This window comes from Camellia sinensis, chromosome 9 (genome assembly GCF_055761805.1).
Source record: "Camellia sinensis isolate YWXY chromosome 9, ASM5576180v1, whole genome shotgun sequence".
Taxonomy (NCBI): domain Eukaryota; kingdom Viridiplantae; phylum Streptophyta; class Magnoliopsida; order Ericales; family Theaceae; genus Camellia; species Camellia sinensis.
In genome coordinates, this window is record NC_138969.1 from 174828646 (window position 1) to 174853477 (window position 24832).

Genomic DNA, 24832 nt, shown 5'->3' on the forward strand with positions numbered 1-24832 from the left:
GTCTTGGTCATGGCGTTGAGGTGATCTCGGCTAGGCCGAGGTTATCTGCGGAGATATCAGAATCTGAGATGAGCGGATAGGAGACAGGAGTCCTAGAATTGGAGAGGACTTCAGTCTGGATAAAGATAAAGTTCTTAAAGAGTTTATTTCTATTTAGCTGGGAGTCCAAGATAAGTATTGAGCCAAAGTCCATTACAGCTAGACTTCTACAAAGATCAGGTTAGTGCTGGCTATAAAAGTAGGGCACCCTCGTAGGTCTGAGATATGCTTTTTATGCTCTGTCTAGTGAGTTAAGCACTATTGGTTATCTTTGAGATATAGTGATTACTGACTTAAACGTTGGAGTGTCCCTGGGTGGACAAACCACCGCCGAATTCTTATATTTCTGTGCCAAGATGTTCAGACTTAATCTACTTTCCTGGTGCTCTCCAGTTGAGTTTCCCCTCTTGATTGTGTGGTCAAAAATCAACACTTACACTACATGTTTTATTTTTAAAATAATTTTTGAAATATAAATTTTGAACGGATAACATTTTCCCGAGGAAAATGAGAAAAAATGAGGCTGGCTGCAGAAGACTTTTGATGGGAATAGAGTGGAAGTCGGGTTTGTTTGTTGTGTAGAATAAGGTGAGAATTGAAGACCTTGATGGGGACAAGAGTGGGATTGTGCGTTGGTGATGTGAAGTTTGGAATTTTCGTTGCACACTTATCATTCGCTCATTGGACTACTATCTTAGTCAAGCCTCTGAGTTAAAATTTTCAATTTATTGGGTTATAATTAGCAAACGTATCAAATTTGAGGTTATATAATAAATTGTTGACTCCCATGAACTAAACACGTATAAATATAATGAAGATCATATTAATGAAGAATTTAAAGATTTTGTGATTAAATTTATCAAAATGAAGAACTCAGTCAAAGATTAGAAGGCTCCATTTTAATAGTTCGTTTTGGGCATTAAAAATGTGTGGTGGGTCATTTAAGTATTATAATTAGAGTTGTGTTTCTTTTGAATTTAAGAAAATTTAAGAGGCCCATAAAGCGCTTAAGAAAATTTCAATATATGTACAAAAAAAATAACATTGTGTAACTATTGTAATTAAAATCACAAAAAATTAAATATATTTGATTGAATAATGAACTTGATTGCATTATCAAACACACTGTTACATGATACACATAAATGACATACTCGAAAGTGACACGCTTGAAGGGAAAGAATTATCAATCACACTATCACATATTTAATTTCTAATTACATTTTTTAGTGCTCTGAATCTTACAAATATTGAAATATGTTTTTTGTATTTGAGTTTGAGTGTATTTCTTTTACAAAATAGAGTTACTATTGAATCTTCATATGGCCGACTTCACATTATCTGGGATATAATTCAGTAATTGATATTTCATTCACAGACCATGATATTGGCTTGCTTGTAGATTGATCTGATTCTAAGTCTCGTCTTGGTTTTTGCTTTGTTCTACTACAATCAAAGAATGCAGGTTGTTGAGGAATTGACAGATTAACAGAGTAACTGTTAAGCATTACAACAATCGTTGCCATAGAAGGTCTAGCATCTGGATCTTCTTGGACGCACAACAAGCCAATATGAATGCATCTAATGACTTCATTTATTGAATATGACCCTTCCAAAGTAGAATCCATTAGTTCCAATGGTTTTTCCTCCCTCCAGAGTTTCCAAGCCTACAACAATTCATTATTTACGACTTTGTAGATATGATGATTTTTTATTGAGATCGAAAATAACAGTCATAAAATTTAATTATCACTCACATAGCTTAGAAGGTTCTCCGCACATTCTGATTGGTAAAAGGTATTATTTTTTTTGCCACTTATAATCTCCAAAACTAAGACACCAAAGCTAAACACATCAGACTTTACCGAAAATTTTCCATGCATTGCATATTCTGGAGACATATAACCACTGCAAGCCAACACCATTGTTTTAGCAACCAAAAAGTAGTAATCATAAGAAAAGAAGAAATTGCATCTAATGTCTCTACTTCTCTTTTTTTATTTTCCTGTGTGTGAAAAAAATCAGATATGAAACCATTGAGAGTAGTAAGCACAACAATTTAACTCAGAAAAAAATGCATGCTTTCCATGAGATTCCATAAAGATTGTACTCACTATTTCAAATTTGAGAAGAACATATATAAATTGCATGTGGGGACACAAAACTTACTATGTTCCAACAACTCGGTTTGTATTTCCTTGAGTTTGATCCACTCCAAAGATCCTAGCCATGCCAAAATCTGAAATTTTTGCGTTCATATCCCCATCTAATAGAACATTGCTAACTTTGAGATCACGGTGTATAATTCTAAGTCGAGAATCTTCATGAAGATAAAGCATCCCTCGAGCTATTCCTCCTATAATCTTGTAACGTTTTGACCAATCCAACTTTTCTTGTTCTTGTGGATCTGCACATTGAGCAGAAAAACAGGGGGAAAAAAAATGTTCTAAGTTAACAATAATGAATTAAATGTGAGCATGATGTGAACATTTTGGAATGGAACTATAAGCACTAGAATGCAATTTGTAGAATATGCACTCATGGCTTTCATGTGTTATTATCTAGCTAAATAAAAGTATTATTAAGAAGCTTTGGCAAACCAAATAGAAAGTAATCCAGGCTTTTGTTGGGCACAAATTCATAAATGAGTATCTTCTCTTCTCCTTCCAAGCAAAATCCGAGTACCCTCACTAGATTTCTATGTTGAAGCTTGGCTACCAACACAGCCTCATTCTTGAACTCTTCAGCACCTTGTCCTGACTTTCGAGATAGCCTCTTCACAGCTATCTCTTGTCCATTGGTAAGTATACCCTGAAACACACATAATTCATCCAAATTTTGGATCCAAATTTGTGCAACTTCTAATATTCTTGGTTGATTTTATTTTATAACTAGATCCAACACCTTACCTTGTAGACGGATCCAAATCCACCTTGACCAATTTTGTTATGATCAGAGAAGTTGTTTGTGGCGACTTGAATTGTAGCCAAATCAAATTGCAAGGATTGTACTGATGTAATTTCATTCCCAACTGGACACAACAAAAAACTAAATGTAATGAATTTGAAAAAGAAAAAGAAAAAGAGAAGATAGGAAACAAGTTTTTATTTTTATATTTTTAGTCATACCAATATCTGATTTAACAGCATCATGTTTCTTCTTCCCTCTCCTAAATATGAAACAGAATCCTATAATGATAAGCAAAACAGAGCCCCCAATTGAAACAATGATGGCGACAAGTACTTGCGATGAGATTTCTCCCTTTCCTGCATCAACAAGAAAATTCAATTTCAAAATCCATCTATCCAAACAGAGTCTACATGTCTTGTTTGGAATTTACCTAGACTGCTTGCAGCAGGAGGAGGAGGAGGGGGAAGAAGGTCTGGTGGAGGAGGTGCTGGTGCAGTGCCGGCGGCGTTGTAAAACCGGTACAACTCATACCGAGCATTACAACTTGGAAACAAAATTCTCGCACCTTGCTTTCCATCACAGCAACTCGGAAAATTTGAGATACATTCCCAAAGACATTTATTACATTCCATAGCATTCAAGTCCGGTGTGCATTGCGCGAGGCCATACACCTTTTGAAGCGACGTGAAATTAGCTTCGCTTGTCGCGAATTTCTTACCCGACACACCATTTGAAGCCCGTGTTGCTATGTCATGCATTATGATTCCCAAGACATCATCAAACCTGTTTGGATCAGTTACCTTCTGGGTATTGTCTGAGATAAATATAACAGATTCATCAGCAATAGAGAAGATAGATTGGTTCGAGTATCGCAACATGCACACATCGTACCAAATTATGACATCTTTTGACTTGGGACACTTTTTTACTACTTCTTTAGTAGCAGTGGATACACAGTCCTGACAAACGTCGGTGGAAACATCGCCGCGGCAGAGGAAGAGGCCATAGGCTATGTCGGGGGGGCTAAGGCCGGCGGTGGAGTTGGAGAAGCCATTGGTGGTGGTGGTGGAATTGGAGGAGAGGGAAGAGAAGAGGGTGTCGAGGTTGGATTGGTATGTGCTGTTGGGTGTGTAAGTCGTTGTGTTTGGGCACATAAGATCAAAAAAAGTTGGGGTTGCTTTGGTTCTGAGGCTGAGGAAGCAAATTAGAATGCAGAAAAACAAAAGGGATGCGGAGATATTGGAGGATGAGTTCATGGTGATCAAGCTCTGCATTTCAGAGCCCCCCTGTGCATAAAAATCAGATTCAGATATCTTGAGGAAATTAGGTAGGTGAGAATGGAAAATATTGTCATACCGATTGTAAAGATAAGGTATTCGGTGGTTCGGCGCCACTGCCTAGTTAATAGGTTCGATCAATTATGGTCGATGTTTTTGTTTATTTTTTTGAAAAATAAATTTTTTATTTTTCGTATTTTTTTCTTAATTTTTAATTTTTTAGATTTACCTAAACTAGATGCATTTAAAAAATATTTGTAAGTATTTTTTGACAAATATTTTATTGGATAAATTATCAATAAGTCTTAATAGTCAGATTTAATTTTCATTAAGTTCTATTGAAAGTCAGTCCTAATAAAATTATAGCTAAAAATAATTTTTTGTGACGCTTTATTACATATGTTTCTAAAAATTAATAATTAGTGACTTTTTTTTTTCTTTCATGATTATTATTAATTATTACTAAAATTTATAATTAGTGAAATTTTCACATGACAAAATTTTCAAATTATTACTGAAAGTTAAAAATTAGTGACTTTTTGGTGATAATTTTTTAAATTGTTGCTAAAACATCTAATAAGTGACTTTTTTATAACAAAATTTTCAAATTGTCATTAAAAATTAACAATTAGTGAGTTTTTTTAATAGTGTTTGATGTAAAATGTCATTAATAACCGTAGGACCTATTGGACAATAATCTACCTATGAAGACCTACATGTGAGTCTCCTTATTTTATTTTATATGTGTATTTAAATTAGGTACATCTAAACAATAAAAAAAAATTCTTACAATATTAAAAAAATTCACTAAAAATAAAATGAAAAATAAAATACTCAATTTTTAGAAAAGTGAAATAAACCAAACAAGGTGAGATCCTAGATTCTATTTGGTTTGATTTTTTAGAAATTGTTTTTAAGCAAGTTTTCATTTGTCTTTAGTAATTTTTTTTTTCCTTCATGTTTTAGACATTTATTTTTTAAAACTTTTTGGATGCACCTAATTTTCATTTCTCTAAAAATAAAAAGTGTAAAAAGAAAAAAGGAACTAAAATATAAATTTATTTTTTTACTAAAGACGAATGAAAACTCAAACAAAATTAGATGTATATAAAACGTAAAAACACTTTATGAAAAATCAAATCAAATAAAGTCTGAAAAAGTGGGTTCCAATCAATGAAATTGCAAGTAATTTAGTGAGTTAGAACTTCTCCCAGTTATTTAGTAAACTATTGTTATAAAATAATATGGAATTCAACTTTAGTCTCCAATGGTTTGTTATTTGGCTTGCTATTTTTTTAGCAAAGCTATGCCTGGTGTCAAATTTGACACTTGCGTTTGGATTGATGGCGTAGGAGAGGAAGTGTAGGATTTGGAGGGATAAAATTAATTAAAATTATTTTTGAATTTTTTTAAGGGAAGGAAAGGAAAGTGCATGGAGAGTTATGAGGGAAAGAGAGAAAACATTTCAAGCACTCCACTTTACCTTTGAAATTGAGAAGAAACGGGAACTAAGTAAAATGTTTCTCATAATAATATGCTAAAATATCTAAATTAAGAATATCTCTCCTTAATTAAGTATTAAATCAAACAACAAGGGGATACTTTCTCCATCTCCTTCTCCTTCTATTTCTCCTTCATTTTTACTTCCCCTCAGATCATTTCCAATCCTTCGTCTTTCGTTTCATCAAAATTAAATTTGATGAAAAATCGTACAAAACTAGTACTCCAACACTTCATCTTTTGTTTCATCAAATTGAAAATGTCTCAAAATTTTCATTAACTTGAGGATGGTAGAACCTTTCACCAAATTACTATAGAGAGTCGTTAGTTCTTGAGTACCGGACAACCAGCCAGATGTCCCCCCAATTGACCACCTCTTTGCAAAATTTTTTGAAAAATTTATACTCACCGGTTGATTAGCCGGTCGTCCCTTCGGTTGACCGGTGGTTTGATGAAATCCCAAACACTCTGTTGGAACGCACAATATCAGATTAATTTTTTTTTTTTTTTTTTTTTTTGGTTTCAATTTTAAGTGAAATTTGATGAAAAAATTGAGTAAAGCATTGGCGATGCTCTCACAAATAACTCTTCCCTTCACCCCATCTTTCCTCAATACAACCAGATTTGGTTTATTTTTTTATTTTTATTTTTATTTTTGTTTTTCTTATATATATATATATTTATTTTTATTTTTAGTTAACTTCTACAATATTTTAGTCATTTTAAAAATTTTAAGAAAAAGTTAAATATTTATAAAAAAAAATCTATAAAAATATTTATTAAAAACAAAAAGTTATCAAAACTATTTTTTAAATTTAAAGACAAGATTCCAAGAAAGTTGCTTAAATAATTGCGGTTGGTAAATAGTAAAATAGTAGATAGAATGATGGAGTGAAAATTCAGTGTGCTTGTATGAGCACGAAATAATCGTCACTTGTATAATCCTGTTGATCAAACTCGCGTTTCTTCAAACGTCGCCGTATGACCTGAAATTACAAACATGAGCTAGTCGGTAGGTGTGTGTCGGAAACCTCTTAGATGCCTAAGTCAGCAAACAAGACAAATAAGGAGGAAAAGCTTTATGAATTCGAGTACTGAAATTGCAATAGTTGGAATTAGGTTAGGCTTGAACTTTTATAAGGACTTTAATTCTTCTTCGTAGAGTCCTCATAGGAATCACATTTATAAATGATAACATCTATCCTTTAACACTTTCCTCACTACAAACCAAGTGATATGATACAACTCTTTGCACGGCTTCCAACCGACCAAACTTTCTGTTTTAGCCTTGCTAGGTCTTTGAGACAACTAAGCAACGTGTAGCGCCACACAAACCCAGCGAGCTGCTATGCTAACGCTTTGCGGCACTCCTAATAGCCTTGTTAACACCGCGCGTCCAACTACACTTGACCAGTCTTCTTATGGTAGCCTGGTCCGATACACCCTTCAGAGTACCACTGGAGGACAACTACACTAGCCCAACCTCAGCCCAAATCCTAAGTCCATTGAAGCGTAGCTCGGTCCACCCACATTCTGGACCTATTTTGCCCAATCAAACCAAACAACATTTTTGACTGGTTCGAACTTTGCGGGACCCAAACCATGCAATATTCCAATCCATAGCTCGATTGACCACAACGACTTGATTTAGCCCGGCCCAAATATCTCGGCACAAATTCCCCTCTCATTGGCCTATTATCTTAGTCAAGACTCTGAGCTAAAATTTTCAATTTGGCACACGTATCAAATTTGGGGTTATATAATAAATTGTTGACTCTCATGAACTGAACAGGTATAGATATAATGAAGATCAAATTAATGAAGAATTTAAAGATTTTGTGAGTAAATTTATCGAAATGAAGAACTCAGTCAAAGATTAAAAGGCACCATTTTAATAGTTCGTTTTGGGCATTAAAAATGCATAATAGGTCATTTAAGTATTATAATTATTTCTTTCAAATTTAAATATGAATTTAAAAAAATTTAAGAGGCCCATAAAGCCCTTAAGAAAATTTCAACATATGCAAAAAAATAAAAATAAATAAATAACATTGTGTAACTATTGTAATTAAAATCACAAAAATTAAATATATTTGACTATGAATAATGAACTTGATTGCATTATCAAGCACACTGTTACATGCTACACATAAATGACATACTTGAAGGGAATGAATTATCAAACACACTATTACATATTTAATTGCTAATTACATTTTTTGGTGTGCGGAATCTTACAAATATTGAAATATATCTTTTGTATTTGAGTTTGAGTTTATTCATTTCACAATGTAGAGTTATTATTGAATTTTGATATGGCCTAGACTTCACATTATCTGGGATATAATTTAGTAATTGACGTTTCATTTACGGACCATGATATTGACTTGCTTGTAGATTGATCCAACTCTATACCTTGTCCTGTTTTTGACTCTGTTCTACTACGAGCAAAGAATGCAAGTTGTTGAGGAATTGATAGAGTAACAGAGTAACTGTTAAGCATTACAACAATCGTTGCTATAGAAGGTCTAGCATTTGGATCTTCTTGGACACACAATAAGCCAATACTTCATTCCTTGAATATGACCCTTCTAAAGTAGAATCCATTAATTCCAACAGTCTTTCCTCCCTCCAGAGTTTCCAAGCCTACAACAATTCATTATTTACGACTTTGTAGATATGATGATTTTTTCCTGAGATCGAAAATAATAGTCATAAAATTTAGTTATCACTCACATAGCTTAGAAGGTTCTTTGCACATTTTGATTGGTAAAAGGTATTATTTTTCTTACCACTTATATTCTCCAAAACTAAGACACCAAAGCTAAATACATCAGACTTCACCGAAAATTGTCCATGCATTGCATACTCTGGAGACATATAACCACTGCAAGCCAACACCATTGTTTTAGCAACATAAAAGTAATAATCATAAGACAAGAAGAAATTGCATCTTAGGCCTTTTTTATTTTTGTGTGTGCGCAAAAAATTAGATATGAAATCATTGAGAGTAGTAAGCCCAACAATTTAACTCAGAAAAAAATGCATGCTTTCCATGAGATTACATAAAGATTGTACTCACTATTTCAAATTAGAGAAGAACATACATACATTGCATGTGGAGACACAAAACTTACTATGTTCCAACAACTCGGTTTGTGTATGAGCACAAAATAATTCTTCTCGTATGATCATGTTGATCAAGTTTGCACTCCTCCAAACGTCGTCGCTTTACTCCCTGAAAACACAAACGTGAGCTAGCCGGCCGGTGTGTGCCGGATACCTCTCCGATGCCTAAGTCAGCAAAATAGACAAATAGACAAAATCTCTGAATATTCGAGAATCAAAGTTGTGTTACCTCTCCATAGGTTATGTTGTGAGCTTTTATCACTTTTGACTGGCACAATCCTAGTAGGACTCTTATTCCTCTATGTAGAGTCCTCCTAGAAATCACACTCTTGAAAGATAATGCTTATCCTTCAACATCCCCCACACTGCTTAAACCAAGTGAGATAGTTTTACCCTAGTTGGATAATAGTATGACCGAGCTAACACTAGCCCTTTGTCATACTCAATCCAGTGCTTTTACATGTACCACATAGCTCGGCTGTTGCTCTCTTGTACCCCAGTTTTGGGCAGTTGAGACCGCGCTAACTACAACAAGTCTTGACCGAGCTAACAAGAACAAACTCCACCACAAGAAGCCCAAATCTCGGCTCCAAATATTATGACCGAGCTCATAATCACCATTCCGACCGTGGTGACTACCGCTTGGACCGAGCTAACCACAACCGAGCTAACCACTCTAATGCCATGGTCTACTTCACTAAGCCCTTTTTACCTCGGCCCATAAAATGACCCATCATTACGCCTGGGCCTAGCTCGACCCTAATGCACATAAAAGCTCCCTCTCAATTGCCCCTTAATTCCATCTGCCAAGCATGATTTGGGATTACCTTTCTATCTGCCGAGCTAAAAAGTGGCCTTTAACCGAGCTAAATTCACACCGGGCTACTAATTAGTCCGGTCAAAACGTCTTTTCAGTCGCTGTATAACTGAATCGCGTTCTATTCCATGGACACGTGGCTAGCTCTCATTGGCCCAACGTAGCTGTCACTGCCGTCTTCGTACTCCAAAAAATTTGAACAGTCCCGCCTTTTTCATACGCCTTATACCAAAACCCTATGTTTTGAACCAACCATTTCTACTATTCATCTTCTCCCTCTCGTTCGTTCGAGCCTCCATTTTTGTAACCACAATACTTGCAAATCCTACGTTCTTATCACCATCTTCGTGGTTTCTGATCTACGTCCTCCGTCTTCAAACCGTAAGTAGCTCAATCCTCTATTTTTTTCCATTCATTTTGTGAATATACATAATATATATATATACTCATATATATTACAAAACATACTCTGTAGTTTTGATGAAATGGGTAAGAACAAATAGTACTAAAAACCAGACCCCCAAACCATAGTGTAGACGTCCCTGAACGTCCCAGGAGGAAATCCCGTTTTGTTCATTGGGGCTTACTACAGTTCAGGACTCAATGTTACGGTCCTGTATCTAATCTCACTGAGTGCAATGCAAGACCGATGAATCATCAAAGAGTCCAAATCCGGCAAATCGTTTTTGAAAACTAATTTTTAGAAAGAAGTGCCAAACATGGACTGTTTTGCCAGATACAGAGTCGCCACCTAAATATTTATTTTGGGAGAATTTAGGAAACCCTGACTCGTTGCCTAAGGCCACGTGTCCGTCATCACCAAAGTTGCCTCGGCTCGGGAACTTGGGTACAATTGGGGCAGGTCAGCTATGAGCACCCTCACTCGCCCGATCAAAGATCGGCCATTACTAAGCATGATATCGAGTTTTGAAAACATATGTGCTCTTATTCCGGTTATTAGCCTAGAATTACTATGTGATGCGCACAGCATACAAGTATAGACTAGATTGCCTAAGTTGGAACAAAGCATCGCATATCCGTTTGTTTTAAAAATGGATTGAAGTTTGCTACTCTCAAGTAGGCTAAAACACGGGTTTCGACGAATTATTCCAATTCAAGCAACCCAACCTTCACCCACAGGCATTCAGGCAGTTATATCACATAAGCACATAACCTCATGGCAAGCATGTTATCATGGCAGTCACTCACACGCATGTAAGGATGCTAAAGCATAAACACTTACCGAGAACTCCGAGCTAAAGAAAGAAGCTAATTAGAAATCATGCATGAATCCTAACTATACTAAGAATGCCTAATGCAACACATGCAAAAATGCAACTACGATAGGCTCGGCTATTCTAAGATGACATATGAGATGCAACAATCGATACATGTATTCAACTTGGAATTGAAATACAATGCAGTTAGCATGATGCGCCGAGCTCGGTGCATGCAAAACAAATGAATGGATGCAAACATACGAGCATAAGGATGCTAATTTAAACGTGCCCTAAGACTAACCATCATAAGCTGGTAAATAAAAGGGAGAAAGATGTGGGGTTGGAGGACGTACATCACACACACGCACACTTATTACAACATTTCCCTCCTCGGAGGGTCCGAATAAATAATACACAACTGAATGAATAACGAATTACAGCTAGTTATTACAAAACCCTAATTAATTAACAAATTAACTAAAATAAATAAGCTAGCATGCAAAACATATGAAATGGACTGCCTCAGCTCGGTCTTGAATGATAAGGAATACATGCATGCTCAAGTCGCATTGCCGAAAAATCCACTGTGATGCCCTGATTTGCCTCTGTTTGCAACTGATCCCAGAACACTGTTCAAAACTCCAGAAGGCTGAAACTCCACCATGCTGTAGGGATACTATTGACCAGTTTTTGTTGCTGGTTTCCGGCTTGCTGCAACAGAGAGCAAGAAAGGGGCATGGCAAACTATTTTCAACATATGTGTGCACGACCACTCTCCCCGTCATTGCATAAGCTCTAGGGAGTATAGTCCTCAATCCTCGTGCCACCAATCATGCATCTCGATGCATGATGGCTGATGAGTCGGACTGCACGACTCGATGTAAAATGAATGCACATATAAACACAACAAGGCCTAAACTACATCATGGGTAATCCGGAGTGTCGGCGACTGAGAATCGAGGCACATTTCGTCACTTGGAGTACGAAACGTCCCTCGTTTCCCGTGTTTGGACTAAACCGTATTCCAAACACAATGCAATATACATGGCATACACAATACGACTAGCATGCAACCCTAAACGCAATGCAACCTAATCATGCTAGCATGCGAGGGATGATATGTAAACATGCAACTAGCATACACAATGCCATGAACTAAGAATGGCATACTCAATGCACATGAACTATATAGCATACGCAATGCACATACGAAGATGGACATGCACAAAGACATGAACAAGGCATACACAATGTGACGATCAAGTATGCGACAACATGGATATGGCATACATAATGGAAGATGGACTTAAACTAAAATGAATGGGCCTCAGCCACACTCAAATCAGTGGCCAAACATGATGAAAATGAAGCAACAACACACATGCAAACATGCACAAATGCAAGGGGCCAAATCTAAGGCACAAAGTGCAACTCCACCAAAGCATGGTAAGGATGAAATATGGCCTACAATGACACATGTTCTAGCTCTGAAATGACATACAAGATGGTCCCGAATCATGCAAACAACTCACCCGATGCATGTTGGATGGCACAATTACCAAAACTAGTGAAGTGCATTACACTAGAGGTATGCAAAGCTATGCCCAAATGACCAAACCAGACCCAAACAGTCCCTATGCAGACCCAAAACAGTGGCAAAATGGACTAAAATGATGGCTCGCAATGCACAAAAATAAAACTCATGCAATAGCCCGAAAATGAGGCATACAAGCACAACTCTTAAACGCATTTAAAGAGTGGAAAACATGGGAACATGGAAACCCTACATGCTCTGAAATCATGGTAAGAATGATGCTAAATCATGTCAAAAGCCCAAACAACGCATGCTAGTGGGCCCGATATGCAAAGCTAGTAAGCTCGATTGAACTATGACCATATACAACAATGCATGCATGACACAAAACACTTCAAACAGAGCTAAGGTAGCTCAAAATATGGATAAAGTTAGTTTGGATCATGGCCAAAATATGCTAGGAAAGAGGGCCAAAACATCATGCAATACAAGCTAGTGAACCATGATTTACACTACAACCATATGAAGCACATGAGAGGCCACCAAACTAGTAAAATTCAGAGGTATGAAATGCCAAATAAAGCGCAAAAACTCATTGAAACATGGTCAATGCATGCAAGAATGACATTCTCCTTTGATAGGCTATGAAGAGGGTTATTCTACACATGCAAGATGGACACCCAATATGGAAAAACAAGCTCTGGACAGAGCCTATGTAGGTCCTAAAACTCACCAAAAATGGCCTAAAACATGGCTCGGAAGCATTCAAATAAGGGCTCCTTTGTTAGGCCAAATATGCTAGGAAATAAAACAAGGAGAGAGAGGGTCACCCCACTCTGATTTTGGCACTCAAAACAGCATGGTAGCCACTGAAAATCCACTGGATTTCAGTGGCTAGAAGGCCAAACAAAGGTCAATGCAAAGGCCCTAATGCATGGCTCAAAATAAGGCAAAATGAAGCATGCAAGGGGGTAGATGACCCCCAACAGAAAAATAATCTTAAACAAACATGTTAAGAACCTCAAAATAAGACTTTTTTCAGTTGATGACAAAGCTGAAATATGCTTACAAGTATGGCTAAAAGATGAAGCAAAATATAGCCTTAAAATGGAGAAAATGTGTTACCCTTGTCGCTCAGCAACTCCAGCAGCCTCTGAACCAAAAATGTAGCTCCTCAACCTCTGAAAAAGGCCTCCAAGAAGCTTAGGTTGGTGTTGGAGGGGTTAGGCTAGGAGATGGTGTGCAAAGGGGCAAGAACTTAGCATTTTCTAAGCCTAAATGTAGAGATACAAAGGGAGAGATTTATATTTGCCTTAGAGAATTTCTCAACCTTCACAAAGGAGAGAGAGGCCCTCCTTTATAGCCAAGAAGGTCCAAAGCTTCTCAAAGAAGCTAAAAAACAAGCTTGAAGATCCTCCATACACGTGTATGGAGGATCCATTCTGTGCCTTCCAACTGGCACAGCTGGCAACAACTCACAGAGACAAGACTGAGGGAGATAGGCCGATCAGTTCAGGTGGTCGGCCGACCACTTTCCCTGGTCGGCCGACCAGTTCAAAAGGTTCAGGTGGTCAGCTAGCCACTTTAGGTGGTCGGCCAGCCAGTTCAAAAGTGTCAGGTGGTCGGCCAGCCCATTTGGTGGTCTCCCAACTGAATGCAAGCTAGTGATGTGGTGGGAGACCAGCAATTGTGGCCCAAAAATGAGGGAGACCAGTTACCTGCAAAAAAATCGGTCGGCGGGGGAAAAGTGGTCTCCAAGGAGAAAAGGTGGTCTCCCACCCTTGTACCACCTTCCAAATAATGAAAATAGGGTCCATGCCAAAAACGAAACAAGACGGATGCGAAACGAGGGTTCGGGGGCCAAAACGCGCAGCCGGGTGCCCCGAAAACTAACTGTTAAGCATCAAAAGTGGCATGCGACCACGAAGGTGGTCTCCCGGGCCACAGTGTCCTTCTAGAGAGAGGAAACAAGGTGTGTGCCAAAAATCGGAGCAAACGGAGAAAGTTAAGCGTTCCAGAACCGAGGCGCGCGACCGACGGCTCCGAAAATTAAAAACTGGTCTCTAAACGGGAAAAGTGGCCTATGACCACAAAAAGTAGCTTACGGCCACTAAGAGATGGTCTACGAGACCTCTCTCTCTCTTCGGGAAGAGAAACAAGACCTGGTTCGCAAACCGAGGCAAAGCACAAAAGGGTCCCGAGATCCGGGGGTAAGGCTCTCAGCCAAATTCTGAAACTTCAGAACGAGCACAACATGCACCATCACTGAGCGCTCAATTGATAACGTCTGAGTCTTAAGGTCGGTCAAAAATGGGGTGTCTACACATAGGTTCGTGTTTAAGAACACACCCTCTGGATTCAAAAAACATGAAGTTTGAATCTAGAATCGTGGTGTGACCGAGCTAAAAACCTGTTTGGGCAACTCAAGGCTTAGGTACAACTGAACTAGGGAACTTTCTAAGTGTGCACCCAGCCAAACTAGATAACTTCCCCAACAACCAAACTAAAACTTCACGCTACTCCTTGGTTTCAAATAGTCTAAGAACCTTCCATTTCATTTTGTCGAGCTAAAATTCTTCGCTCCAACCGAACTAAGAATGGATAGTATCCCACATAACCGAGCTAGGCTTTACATTCATTTTTGCCTTTATACTTAGCATGGTCCAATGATTTGGGCTTAACACTTCTCATCTCCACTTTGCAGACTCTAACTAGGTTGGCCAGGCACTCCCTTGTACGTTCAACCAAGATACCCAACGTCATCTCAGCACCGAGCTAGCACTCCAGGCTAAATTATACATAATTTAAGTCCACATGGGTAAATATAGGTTTGTAGTAAACTCTGCACGGGCTATAGTCGAATTCTGCAAGGATTACAACATCCCCGGATGATGCCCACCTCTCACTCGCCGAACTAGACACAACCCCATGGGGAAAACCGGGCTTTGTTCCCTTCTCCGTCATATCTATTGTCGAGGCCGGTCTCCGCTTTCCCATCCAACCTCTTCTTTGTGAATTTCTTAAACAAACAAGACTTTTCCCTACCTAGCTTTCCACAAATTTGTACAGAATAATAAACGGCATTGCCGAGCTAAACCGCCAGCTTGGCCTTAACCTCGATTTAGCCGAGCTATTCCACCAACACTCCCTTGGCCAGAATGAAGACGGCTGGGTATATTATCTAAGAATAAGACGCCGCCGAGAAAAGATAATAAAGAACACCCCAGACAAAGACGTAAATGACGACGATTTTTTTGGATTTCTGGGAATTTTGAAGACCAAGATGCCCAAATACCAGGAGACTAGATTAACTGGAATAAAGGAGTAGCCGGTATATATACCTCAGCTCCGTTTTGTGCATTCTTTACCCTATTTATATATTTTTCACCGTGCTAACCGTTACTTTTTTCCTTATGCAGATTTGAACCATCTAAAGTCGCAGTATAGTTACCCCAATCTAGGCGCACTCCGTGCCGTGCTGCAATACCGCGATCGAGGTTGGGTCGAGCTACTCAACTTTGAACCGACATACAGATACAGTAGTAGAAGGAAGACCAGGGTGACAGATTTCCTTCTGGAACCCTTTCCAGAACCAGATCCAACACTACCTCAAATTAATCAGATCCCATTAATTGCAGAACAAGAAATGACCAAGAAGAGAGTAGTATGGGCCCTCATCACCGAAACAAATCAGGCCGAGGTACCACAAGCCGGCCAAACACAAGAGGCCGTGGTAGCCCTTCCAACCGATCAGCCTTCATCATCTCGGCCAAGTAAGCGTGCTCAGACTTCCACAACCGAGCCACGCCTCGTTGACGAGGAAGAAACCGTGCTTCCCCAAACCACACCACCGAGCCCACAACCTGAGCGCTCTGACCGAGCTAACTCCTCTAAGTGGATACCAAAGATCACCTACAAGAACCGCGCTATTACTAACACTGATTCGGTGGTTGCAGAAAAATACCATTCGCTGGCTTTTAACCTCGCCAAGAGCGTATGCCTGCCAGCCGACATGGAACACCACGACCACCTCACCGAGTTGAAGGCCATTCGCTCGGCAACAAAATCGATGGTGCTGGTAAGTTCTCCCTTTGCTTGTCTTTCTAATTTGTACATCTGTTTTCTCTATTTTACTAAAAGTTTCTTACCGCCCCTTTGTAGGCCATGCAGAAAAACCACATTGCTCACAAGCGTGTGCTAGAACTGCGCAAGACAACAAGGCAGGCCATGGCAGAGGCCAATGCTAAATCAACCGAGCTAGAAGAGTCCAAGAAGAAAATGACCGAGCAACATACCAAGATGGCCTGCTTGACCGGTCTTGTCAACTCGGCTGAAGTAGATAAGCAAAAGGCTGCGACCGAGTTGAAAGACAAATATCTGCGTGAGTTGGCCAAGCTCGAGAAAAAGAAGAATGCTGAGATTGCTCGGTTGGAAAAGAGAGTGGAAGACGCTGAAGACCGGGGTTACAAGGAGGGGGAGGTTTAGACACCCCATTTTTGACCAACCTTAAGACTCAGACGTTATCGATTGAGCGCTCGGCGATGGTGCATGTTGTGCTCGTTCTGAAGTTTCAGAGTTTTGGCTGAGAGCCTTACCCTCCGAGCCTCGAAACATGTTGTGCTTTGACTCAGTCTACGGACTAAGTCTTGTTTTCTCTTCCCAGAGGGAGGGAGAGGTCTTGTAGACCATCTCTCAGTGGTTGTGGGCTACTTTTCGCGGTCATAGGCCACTGTTCCCGTTTGGAGACTAGTTTTCGGTTTTCGAAGCTGTTGGCCATGCGCCTCGGTTCGGGACCGCTTAAGATTCTCCGTTTGGCATGGTTTTTGGCGCACACCTTGTTTCCTTTGTCTAGAGGGATGCTGTGGTCCGGGAGACCACCTATGTGGTCATACGCCACCTTTTGTGCTCAACAGCCAGTTTTCGGGGCACCCGGCCACGCGCTTCGCTCTCCGAACTCTCGTTTTGCATCCGTGTTGGTTCATTTTTGGCATGAACCATGTTTTCCTTGTTTGGGAGGTGGTACAAGGGTGGGAGACCACCTTTTCTCCTTGGACACCACTCTCTCCCCACCAGCCGATTTTCTTGTTAGGAAGCGGGTTTTCTTGGTCTTTGGGCCACATTTGCTGGTCTCCCACCACACCACTAGCTTTCTTTCAAAGTGGAGACCACCATTTTCCCTGGCCTACCAGTTTTTATCTGGGAGACCACTTGACCTGGTCGGCCGACCAGGGAAAGTGGTCGGCCGACCACCTTTTCTGGTCAGCCAGCTTCCTCCTACTTTGTCTGTCTGAGTACATGCCAGCTGTGCCAGCTGGAAGGCATAGACTGGATCCTCTATACACACGTGTATAGAGGATTTGCAACCAAGTTTTTAGCTTCTTGGAGAAGCTTTGGCTTTAAAACTTTATAACAGAGGCCCTCCCTCTCCATATACCAGGTTGAAAAAATTGCTCTAAGGCAAAGCATATATCTCTCTCTTTGTCTCTATATTTTAGGCTTAGAAAGTGCTTTGTTCTTGGCCTATTGCACACCACCTCATAACCATACGCCTTCACGATTGTTACTAAGCTACTGGAGGGTTTTGAGAGGTCTCAAAAGCTGGTTTTCGGTCCCAAAGTTGGCTGGTTTTGCTGAGCTCCAAGGGTAATCACTTTTCCCTCTTTTAAGCATTATTTTGATCATTCTCTTAGCCTTATTTGCATGCTTATTTGATCTTTGTTGTCAACTGAAAAAAGGTTCATATTTAAGTGATTTTCATGTTTGTTTCATGCTCTTTTGGTGTTGAGGGTCATCTACCCTCTTGCATGCTTTATTTAGCCATGTTTTGTGCCATGCCATAAGGCATTCGAGCTAATCCTTGCTTTCCCTTCCTACCATTGAAATCTAGTGGATTTTCAGTGGTGAGAATGTGGCTTTGAGGGCCTAAACCAGAGAAGGGTGACCCTCTCTCTTGTTGTCTTGTTTGCTAGCATTTTTGGCCTACCAAAGGAGCATATGTTTATACTATTTGGAGGCCTAGTTCAGGCATTTTTTGGTGAGTTCTAGGACCTTCCTAGGCTTTGACCATGGCTGGTTTGGTCCCCTTTTGCTTGCTTCTTGCATGTGTAGAGTAATCCCTTTCATGGCTTATCAAAGGAGCATGTCATTCTTGGATGTATTGGTCTTGTTTCAGTGGGTTTTTTGCCATCATTTGGCATGCCATGACTCTTTTTTTTCTTGCTTTGGTAGTCCTTCACATGCTTCATATGCTTGTAGTGTAAATCATGTTCACTAGCTTATAATGCATGTTGTTTTGGCCCTCTATGCTAGCATACTTTGGCCATGCTCCAAACTGATTTTGTTCATATTTTGGGCTGCCTTAGCTCTGTTTTGAGGTCCCTTGGTTGAATGATGCTTTCCATGTATGGTTGTAGTGTAATAGCCTTGCTTAGCCCGACCACTTTTTTTAGTTTCCACCACAAAAGGTAGTCGGCCATTGGTTTCCCATGCCTATAAGCTGGTCGGCAGCCTTCCCATGGATTCCCAGGGTGGAGTTTCATCTCTCTAGAGCATTGCGCAAATTTTTGAAATCAATTGCAAACAAAGGCAAGCCGGGGCATCGCAATGGATTTCCCGACAAGGCAACTCGAGCATGCATGCATCCTTTATCATTCAAGGCAGAGCTGAGGCAGTCCACATTCATGTAGTTTGCATGCTAGTTTCATTGCTCACTTAGTTAGTTTGTTAATTAATTGGAGTTGTGTAATAATTAGCTATAATTTATTATTCATTTTGGTTGTGTAACAACTAGTTTAATTAGATTAGATTAGGTTGGCTAGTTGGTTTTGTACTATTTATTCGGACCCTTCGTCGAGAGGGCCAACTGTTGTAATAAGCGTGCGTGGGTGTGATGCATGTCTTCCAACCCCACGTCTTTCTCCCTTTTATTTACCAGCTTATGATGGTTAGTTTTAGGGCATGTTTCAATTAGCATCCTTATGCTCGCATGATTGCATCAATTCATCTGTCTTGCATGCACCGGGCTCGGCGTATCATACTAACTGCATTGTATTTCAATTCCAAGTTGAATACATGTTATCTGTAACATCTCATATGCCATAGCTGAGCCTATCTTAGTTGCATCCTGCATGTGTTGCAGTAAGCATCTCAGCATAGTTAGGATTCATGCATGATTTCTAATTAGCTTGTTTCTTTGGCTCAGAGTACTCGGTGAGTGTTTATGCTTTAGCATCCTTGCATATGTGTGAGTGACTACCATGATAGCATGCTTGCCATGAGGCTAACTGATTATGTGATATACCTACCTGAATGCCTATGGGTGAAGGTTGGATTACTTGAATTGGATCAATTCATTGAAATCTGTGTTTTAGCCTACTTGCAAGTAGCAAACCCCAAACCATTTTCCAAACGAACGGATATGCGATGCTTTGTTCCAAATTAGGCGATCTAGTCTATACTTGTGTGTTGTGTGCATCGCATAGTAATTCTAGCTAACTAACCGGAATAAGAGCACATATGTTTTCAAAAACAAGATATCATGTTTAGTAGTGGCCGATCTTTGATCGGGCGAGCGGGGGTGCTCATTGCATGACCTTCCCCAATCGTACCCAAGTTCCTGAGCCGAGGCAACTTTGGTGATGACGGACACATGGCCTTAGGAACGAGTCAGGGTTTCCTAAATTCCCCAAAATAAAATATTTAGGTGGTGACTCTGTATTTGGCAAAGTAGTCCATGTTTGGCACTTCTTTCTAAAAATCAGTTTTTCAAAACGATTTGCCGGATTTGGACTCTTTGGCAATTTATCCATCTCGCATTGCACTTTGCAAGATCAGATTAAGAACCGTGACATTGAGTCCGAACTGTAGTGAAGCCCAATAAACAAAATGAGATTTGTCCCCGGACGTTCGGGGACGTCTACAGTTTCTGGCGACTCTGCTGGGGAGCTAGAGAACTTGACTCAAACTCATGATATCTTGTTTTGATTACACTTATGTGTCTCTTTGCATTGCATTTGTATTGGTGCGCCTAGGACACCGTGTTTTCCATCTGCTATTCTTGAACGGTTTGCCGGAGGCTCGCTTTGAGAAGCATGCCATAAGGCTGACCAGTTACGAGCTCTACCACGATGGGAACACAAACCCCAGTTTTTACCAGGGTACCCTTTTTGACCATTCGACCTAGTGCATACTCGGAATCCGTAGTGACCATTCCAAACTAGGACATGTTGCTTACCCAGTTATAGGTTGTTTGAAGCCGCTGTGTGCGTAGTGAAACCCTAGCTCCTGACAAAATAGGACAAGGAAACCCTACCCCAACATAGGGGTGTTTTGGCTCTCACCTGCTTGTTATGTGCTTTTAGAGTGTGTCTCTATAGGAATGCATGTATCAGTTTGCAAGTCTGGGTATCAGGTCTGCGGGCATTAGTATCAGTATTTGGGAATCAGTTTTACCTGTGGGTATCAGATTCAGATTTGAGGCGGTGATTTGGGAACAATGATCAGTACTTAAGAACAATATATTCAGCTTACAAATGCCAATTGTGTGTTGTCAATGACCGACTGTGTGTTGTGTTTATTTAAGCCGTTATGTTGTTCGTTTTTCTGGTTGTTTATTTCCTTGTTATGCTTTATTTATCTTTTTGCTAGGTAGTTTAGCACAATTGCTTCCAACCAAGCAGATATTCCCCAAGCACTCTGGACTAGAGGTCGCAGACTCCATCGATCTGAGGATCTGATAGACGGACAACCAGTGTTCTACTGTTTACCCCCGGTTGCTAGACGGAGATCAATGAGGCACAGTGTATCGGTACCGCGGTTTCCAGATCAGTGGTCCTTGAGCAGTCAGGTTGAGATTTCCGAGTCTACTGTAGAGGCAGATATACCGGCAGTTTAGTCAGATCAGGGCAGTTTAGGAGGAATGTAGGAAATGATGCGTCAAATCCAAGAAAGTATGAAAACTATGCAGCAGGACACTGTGCGTCAAGCAGAATTTGCCAAATAACAGGCTGAGGTCATGGCTCAATAAGCAGAGTTAATTGCTAGGCTACAACAGCAAACCGGAGCATCTGCTTCACACCAAGCTCCTCCCCCACCAAGAGCCCCAATACCCGGGGAAACGGCAAATGTTCAGAATGTCCAGGATGATACGGACATCCCAACGGGGCCACCTCCTCCCTTTATTCGACCTCAACTATCCAAGGCACCCATGCCTATCAATCTACCAGATTCTCCCTTCGAGTTTGAGGTGGACTCCACGGCATTAAAAGTGAGCAAGCTTGAGAAGCTGTTCAAGAAATCTCAAGGTGTGAAGTCCATTCCGGACATTGAGGACGGGTATACCGATGTGGCCGTGACTTTGCCGGACCGGTTTAAGATGCCACATATTGATCGCTTTGATGGATCTGGGGATCCCATGGTGCATTTGCGGCCGTTTTTGGACATACTAAGGCCGATGGGCCTCACCAGATTACAGAAGCTTTCCTTGTTCGGCCGGACCCTGTCGGGTGTAGCAGCCATTTGGTATGCAAAATTGGAAGATTCCGTCAAGAGGAACTCGGAGGAGATGGCCGAGGCCTTCGTAGCTCAATACTCCTACAACACACAGATCGAGACCACAACTCGTGATCTTGAGACAACTAGACAGGAGCCGAAGGAGAGCTTTTCTGACTTCGTAACTCGCTAGAGGGCCAAGGCCTCGATGATGACCATTAGGCCAACTAACAAAGATCAAATACGGATGGTTGTGCGTAACCTCCAGCCCAAGCTCATGCAGAAGATGATCGTCCTCCCTCTCCCCACTTTTGCAGATCTACATGAGATTGGGGTGCAGATCGAGGACGCTTTGAAGCAGGGTCTGATTGACAATGACAGAGAGCAGCACAGGAGAACCTTCAACCGCAACACCAATACAGGCACGAGCAGTGCTGCAACTGCCAGAGCCTCAAAAGTAAGCATGGTCACCACCACCCCTGCAAGAACCCTTACAGCTACACCATTCACCGGTGCGTCCGGAAGCAACTCACAAACAACCAAGTACCAACCTTAAGGCCAAAGAACCTTCACCCCATTATACATGCCCTTGTCCAAAGCTCTGGGGGTTTTAATCAGGAAAGGGCACTTGAAGCCCCTAGAGCCGAGGCCAATGCCAGGAACACTTCCCCCCTCCCATAACCCAGCCAAATATTGCACCTTTCACCAACAACATGGTCACGACACAGATCATTGCTTTAGATTGCATCACGAGATTCAGGATCTCGTCAACAACAGGGTGATCGTGCCTCCGGAGAAGCCAAACGTCACAACCAACCCTTTCCCACCACACAACCAAGCCCCACCTCCCAAACGCATCAACTCAATCCAAACTGGGGTCGTGTCATATGACCCCAACATATATATCACCCCTTCTCACCTACCCAAGCCGGAGGTGTTCATTCCTGACAGAATTGACTTGTGCATGTTGGACATCTCCCGAACCCATCCTGAGCCAATGGTGGTGATCATCGAAGATGGAACAGGGATGATTTCGGAGAAAAGTGGGGCTGATGATGCAGGATCTGAGGAAATTGGGAGCTGTGCTGAGGAGGTATATGATCCGAGTGGCTACATTGCGTTAGTAGGCGGGGTTAGGCCGAATGTGGAATTGCCAATGGGGGCAGAAATTTGTGTAATACGGGGGAAGGGACTTGATCAGAGAATAGATGACTTAGTAGCTCTGGAAGGAGACCTAACTAACCTTCAGTTTTTCAACAAACAAGATCCGGAGACATGACAGTCAACTGGTTTGATTTTGAGGAGTCGGCAGAGGTTACAGGGTGGCTTGACGACCAACCAGATATTGTTGAAGAATCTCAGCTTGAAAAGGGCCCATCAGGGGCAAGGACATCAATTGTGGCCGGAAGGGCTGGGGATCAGAATGCATCACTGGAGAACGCTAGTGCTAAGAATTTCGCTAGGGATTTGGGTATTTTGAGTACGGGAGATATTAAACAGCAGGCTACATTGAAGCAGTTCGAACGGGAAGGAATCGAAAATTCTGAAAGAGCCAGGAAGGCCAAAGCTCCTATGGAAATTGAAAGTGCTGTGGGCACAAGAACAGAACGTGCTGCAGGTACAGGGACGCAAGGTGCTGTGGGCACAGGGACCATTGTAACGGGGCCAGACAGGTGTCTGTTAGCTGCCGAGGGCATGTGGTGGGAAGACGATGACCTATGTCTTGCCCACACTGATGAGGACTGGGGGAATAACCAGCCGGATGATACCTGGTGTATTGGTGAAGTTGACCATATGTCTAGGAGTGGGCGGTATTTCAAGCCCCCGTACCTAGATCAACCAGAGGCGTTCGGAAAGGACAAAGAGTCGGAGAAGCAGAAAGAGAAGCTACTTGAAGAAGAGGCTGTGCTGAAATAGTTAAAAAAAATACAATCAAATATCCCCATCTGGGGACTGCTTATGGTTTCACGTGTTCATAGACAAGCTGTCTTATCGGCAATGGACAAGGCCAAACTATCAATAGACACCACGCCCGAACAGCTAGTGGGATTGGTTTTTCCGGGAGGGGCTTCCCCGATGTTGACCTTTTCCAACAAGGAACTACCACCTGCGGGTGCGAATCATAACAAACCGCTTTACATCTCTGTGGAATGTAGAAGCAAATAGATACCAGTGGTTCTTGTCGATACAGGATCCGTTATTAACGTGTGCCCGTCAAGGACGGCATATGCAATTGGGTTGAAGCCCGCGGACTTTGTGCCAACAGCCCAGGTGATAAGGGCATATGATAACACAAGCAGAGAGGTGATGGGGACTGTGAAAATTCAGACCCAGGTTGGTCCGGGACAACACAAGATTGACTTTCATGTCTTGGACGTTCCCGTAACCTTTAACCTACTTTTGGGGCGGCCGTGGCTGCACCAGGTAAAGGCAGTGTCTTCCACCTTGCACCAGATGTTGAAATAGCCCCACGGGAAGGGGGTGGCTATTGTTTTTGAGAATTCGTCAATCCATCTGCTGCCAGAAGTGTCTACACTAGTTTTGGAAATTGAGCACGGCACGGAGGATGTGTTCCTATCAGGGTTTACTCTGGCCGAGGCCCGGGTCGTACAGAACATCTTAGCTGTTGATGAGGGGTTATATGTCAGCGCACAATTAGTGTACCTTATGAACAAGCTCCAACACATCCCCGGGATGGGATTGGGGAAGAGTGGCCGGAAGGGCATTGCAGTATCGGCCGAATTGCCGCACAACCCGTATACCTTTGGCTTGGGTTATTTGCCCACCAAAGAGGATTGGGCAAGGAAAGGCAAGGAGATGGCCGGGAGAGCTAGGGCAAAGCAGGTAGGGAAGCCTTATGAGTTAATGCACCGACCCATCCAGGGTACCCTAAATGGACGCTTTGTCCGGGAGGGGG

The 24832-nt window shown here is 41.2% G+C and overlaps 1 protein-coding gene and 1 pseudogene across 2 annotated transcripts; both read right to left on the bottom strand.

The window, feature by feature from the left end:
• Positions 1-1131: 1131 nt before the first annotated feature.
• LOC114263128 (cysteine-rich receptor-like protein kinase 10) lies at positions 1132-4352 on the bottom strand. 2 transcript variants are annotated; one of them, XM_028203620.2, is made up of 8 exons: positions 3841-4352; positions 3380-3763; positions 3168-3305; positions 2949-3070; positions 2640-2850; positions 2209-2446; positions 1797-1947; positions 1132-1706 (listed from the first exon to the last, which is right to left on the bottom strand). In XM_028203620.2, exons 2-8 carry the CDS (start codon positions 3705-3707, stop codon positions 1377-1379), a joined length of 1518 nt encoding a protein of 505 aa, XP_028059421.2. In that variant the 5' UTR covers positions 3708-3763; positions 3841-4352; the 3' UTR covers positions 1132-1376. The 2 variants fall into 2 exon arrangements, with proteins under 2 accessions (XP_028059421.2, XP_028059420.2); XM_028203619.2 differs by having other exon boundaries at positions 3380-4339.
• A 3706-nt stretch (positions 4353-8058) lies between these two features.
• Positions 8059-24832, bottom strand: part of LOC114263130 (cysteine-rich receptor-like protein kinase 10) — a 57282-nt pseudogene continuing 40508 nt past the window's right edge.

Excerpts from the sequence above, each read along its gene's own strand:
- LOC114263128 (XM_028203619.2), bottom strand. The coding sequence starts at position 4,223 with ATGCAGAGCTTGATCACCATGAACTCATCCTCCAATATCTCCGCATCC. Across the intron at positions 3,306-3,379 it reads TCCTGCTGCAAGCAGTCTAG|GAAAGGGAGAAATCTCATCG; the intron begins GTAAATTCCAAA and ends TTGTTGATGCAG. Across the intron at positions 1,948-2,208 it reads AACCGAGTTGTTGGAACATA|TGGTTATATGTCTCCAGAAT; the intron begins GTAAGTTTTGTG and ends GTTGGCTTGCAG.